Raw genomic sequence first — 4249 nt, forward strand, 5'->3', positions numbered from 1 at the left:
TGATAATAAAAATGTTTATATTGTGTGCCCTTAAAATTATACTGTTTTGTTGGGCGTGGTGGCACACACCTGTAATCCCAACACCTCCAGAGTTTGAGGAGGCCAGAGAATTAGAGTTCAAAGCCAGCCACAGCAGCATGAGGTGCTGAACAAATCAGTGAGACCCTGTCTCCAACTAAAATACAAAATATGGCTGGGGGCAGTGACTTACTGGTTGAGTGTCCTGAATTCAATCCCCAATATTGCCTCATCCCCCAAATTATACTTTAAAGCTTATGTAGTTTTGTAATTTTATAATTTGTTTAAACAAATAAACAAAAAGCTTCAAACTATCTCATGCAACACTTCACAGACTCTGTTCTTCTGATCTCTTTGTTCTCTTGACCTCCCCCCTAAGGTGGCAGAATCTCACATGTGTAAAAGATATCTGTGAGACTCTGTTGTAATTTCCAAGTGTTTTATAATATGGGCACATGCTTTATAATTGCCCATTCAATTTTTTGAAATTAAAAATAGCATCACTCATGAGAGGGCAACTCCTTTCTGAGCCTCTGTAGTTGTTGAAACTGAGGAGCCTACTGCATTAAGTCACATGACACTCCAATTCCCATTTTATAAGGACAAAGGCTTTCCCCCATTAAGGTTGGGGTGAGTTTTAAACTCACCAGTACCCCCTTCCCAGTGGCTGGCAATGGATGGGATAGTGGCCTTTTCTCTGGACCATTTTCCTGGATCCTTCTTCTTTCAGACTCCCCAGGATGCGCATCCAGTCCCCACCCACGCTTCTGGAGCTGGCAGGGCGCAGCCTGCTGAGCAACAAGTCCAGGGCCATCCTGGATCTGGAGGACCTGCCCATAGAGCTCTTCCCACCACTCTTTGTGGAGGCCTTCAGCAGGGGACACACTGAGGTCCTGAAGAAAATGGTGCAGACCTGGCCCTTCACCTGCCTGCCCCTGGGGACCTTGATGAGGCAGCCACAGCCGGAGATGCTCCGAGTGGCACTGGATGGGCTGGACATGCTGCTTGCCCAGCAGGATCGCCCCAGGTGAGGGGGACCCAGGTGGCCTGGAAGGGAGCACCCTCTGTGCCAGGGAAGGGATGGGTATAGGCAGGGAGAGTGGGTGCTGAAGTCTGCTCCACAGGCTTCCTGTGCTGCCAGCAAGGATGGGTGGAGAGGCCTTCGCCATGCTGAGCCCCATCTGGGAAAGGCTTCCAGATGTGGTGGTGCTTGAGGCAGCTGTGCTGACCCCTGAATGAGGCTGTACCTGCCCCTGCCTCAGTCTGTACAAGTGGGGGCACCAGGCTGGATTGGAGGGAAGTGGGTGGAGAAAAGTGAGACAGAAGGAAGAGGTGGAGCAGGGAGCAGCAGCTGAGAGGGGAAGGAAGGGGCCTCAGGGCTGAGCCTCTGCTGTGGTCCCCGCAGGAGGTGGAAACTGCAGGTGCTGGATTTGCGGATGGTTCCACGGAACTTCTGGAGGACGTGGTCTGGAGCCGTGATCGATGCCTGCTCACCAGAGGACATTAAGAAGAATCGAACATTGAAACTTGGTCCAGCAATGGCAGCTAAGCTGCCCTTGAAGATATTCATAGACTTGTGCCTCACAGAAGGGCCCATGGATGAATTCCTGACCCACTTGTTCCTATGGGTCACACAGAGAAGGGACAGGCTGCACCTGTGTTGCAGTAGGCTGAAGATCTTATGGAAACCCACCCGCCACACCAGGAAGGTCCTGAGACTGTTGCAGCTGGACTCTGTCCAGAAGGTGGAAGTGCACTGCACCTGGGCGCCCTCCACCTTGGCTGCTTGTGCTCCTTTCTTGGGCCAGATGAGGAACCTGAGGAAGCTGCTTGTCTCCCAGGTCCGCCTGCCTGCCCACACCTCCCCAGAGGAGCAGGAGAGCCTGCTCTCCCAGCTCACCTCGCAGTTCCTCAGGATGGACTGCCTGAGGAAGTACTATGTGGATGCTGTCCTCCTCCTTGAGGGCCACCTGGAGCAGGTGCTAGGGTGAGTAAGGGGGATGAGCTTCCTCTGCAGACCAGTATCAGTAAATATGAAAGGGCACCTACTGTGTGCTAACCACTGACACTCTAATAGTGAACAAGGCACTGGAAGGTAAATAACCCATCATCTGTTCCTGTTGTATCCTGAAGCTCCATCTCCCAACCTGTGTTAGAGCAAAGGGCTAAACCAGGGTTCATGGTCTGGGAAGTGACATCATGCTGGGAAGCCAGCTGATGCGGACAGGAGCTAGTGAGGTGGGTGTGAGGTTCCTTCCCTGGGAGCCCTGTCCAGCGACAGGGGTACAAAGCAGGGTAGAGGTGAGGACTTTGAAGGAGGGAAGCCCCCACACCTCTACCTGTTCAACAAGGAAGCCCTGTTGTCCTCCATCTGGGAGCAGAGGAGCCCACTTCTAATGCCCTCCTGGGGAAGGCAGGTCTGAGCTCCCGGTGATGACTCAGGGGTTGTGAGTGAAGAGCAGGCAGTGAGACCTTGCTGAGGGGACAGGGAGTGAGCCCTGCAGGGGCTAACCCCAGGGTGTTTCGACACATCTTTCCTGGATTTGTCTTTGGCACATGACTCTTCCAGACTTCCTGGGGCTAGATTTGTGGCTTTCTGCTTGTCATTGAGGGTGACATTCATAGAGATGGAGGACCCACCTGGTCACACAAGTAGTGGTGAAAGTTTGAGGTTGAAATGGATTGACCTGAATGAGCAGATTCTACAAAATGTCAACCATGTTCAGATGGTCACGGTGACCTTGGGTTTGGGCCAATTTGTCTTCTCCCTCAGAACTAACTGCCTGGTTCCTCCTTAGGCACCTGAAGACCCCCCTGGAGACCCTCTCGATAACCAAGTGCCCGCTCTCAGATTCCGACTGGAATTATCTCTCCCGCTGCCCAAACACCAGCCAGCTCAGACGCCTGGATCTGAGATACATCAAACTGACCAATTTCAGTCCAGAGCCCCTCAAAATTCTGCTGGAGACTGTGGCAGCCACCCTGAACAGGTTGGACTTGGAAGCCTGTGAGATCACGGAATCCCAGCTCCAAGCTATCCTGCCTGCCCTGAGCCGCTGCTCCCATCTCAGGATCTTGTGCCTTTTCCGGAATCGCATCTCCATGTCGGTCCTCAGGGACCTGCTCTGTCACACTGCCAGGCTGAGTCAGTTGAGCATAGAGCTATACCCTGCCCCTCTGGAGAGCTATGATGCCCAGGGTGCCATCCACACAGGGAGATGTTCCCAACTCTGTGCTGAGCTCACAGCACTATTGAAGGACTTTAGGCAGCCCAAGGTCCTTGTGTTCTGTACTGTCCCATGTCCTCAATGTGGCAGCATGTTCCTCTACAACCAGGGCCTCAATCACTGTTTCTGTCCAACAGCTGCCTAGTTGGGTGTGCATAAAAAGCTGCCCTCTACGCAATTGGATGTATAAACAGGATGTAGAGGGATCATGAAGGAAACTCAGAGCCCAGCATTTCAGACACTGCCTGAAGTGTGGATGGGGAAAGGAATCAGATGCTGGGGGCTACATTGGAAGGAAGCCCCTGAAGATTGGACCTTCTGTATAGAGCCATATGTGTCTGTATAGAGTCATCACAAGGGGCCTGGATTTTTAGAATTTGATTTAGGCTTCATGCACACTTGAAGAAACTCTTTTGATTCATGGATGGTGCATAAATAAATAGTCTGAAATGAACGGAATCTCAAGATTAGTCCTCTGACATCTTCCATGATGGTTTTACCTAGTTTTCTGATTTTGACACTGGAATTCTCCAGGGGCAGATGGAGAAACACCACCAAGTACTTGGTGATCAATGAGGTTCATTCCCAGAAACTCAAAGCATCCAACTGAAATCAGGTCATTATCTGTGGCTACACTGTGGCATAATCCATGTAGGGGAACACAGGAGGCCTGGAGCATTCTAAGTGGACAGTAAAATTTCAAAACGCCCTTCTTAGGCGACCTCAGTGCCACCCAGACACTCAAGGTTCGCCCATCCTTGTGGGTCTCCACAGACCTAGAAACATGGCGTCTTGGTCTTTGAATGCAATGAGAATAAAATAGGGTCTCTGGGCCTCACAAAACCTTGCCTGTCATCCTGCTACAAAGTCTTTCCTGAAACAATGTAATCATGGCCAATGAAACCATCCAAATTAGCTTTCATCAAAATAGTGGAATTATATAGGTAGATAACACTTGTGAATGTGTCTAAACTAAACTTAATAAATTACCACCTTCTGGTGGG

The 4249-nt window shown here is 50.9% G+C and overlaps 1 protein-coding gene across 1 annotated transcript; it reads left to right on the forward strand.

Annotated features, from left to right (window-relative positions):
• The first annotated feature begins 758 nt into the window (after positions 1-758).
• Positions 759-3390, forward strand: LOC139707355 (PRAME family member 12-like). The gene is made up of 3 exons (XM_071618565.1): positions 759-1045; positions 1424-2005; positions 2817-3390. Exons 1-3 carry the CDS (start codon positions 759-761, stop codon positions 3388-3390), a joined length of 1443 nt encoding a protein of 480 aa, XP_071474666.1.
• The last annotated feature ends 859 nt before the right edge of the window (positions 3391-4249 follow it).

This window comes from Marmota flaviventris, chromosome 10, assembly GCF_047511675.1.
Source record: "Marmota flaviventris isolate mMarFla1 chromosome 10, mMarFla1.hap1, whole genome shotgun sequence".
Taxonomy (NCBI): Eukaryota; Metazoa; Chordata; class Mammalia; order Rodentia; family Sciuridae; genus Marmota; species Marmota flaviventris.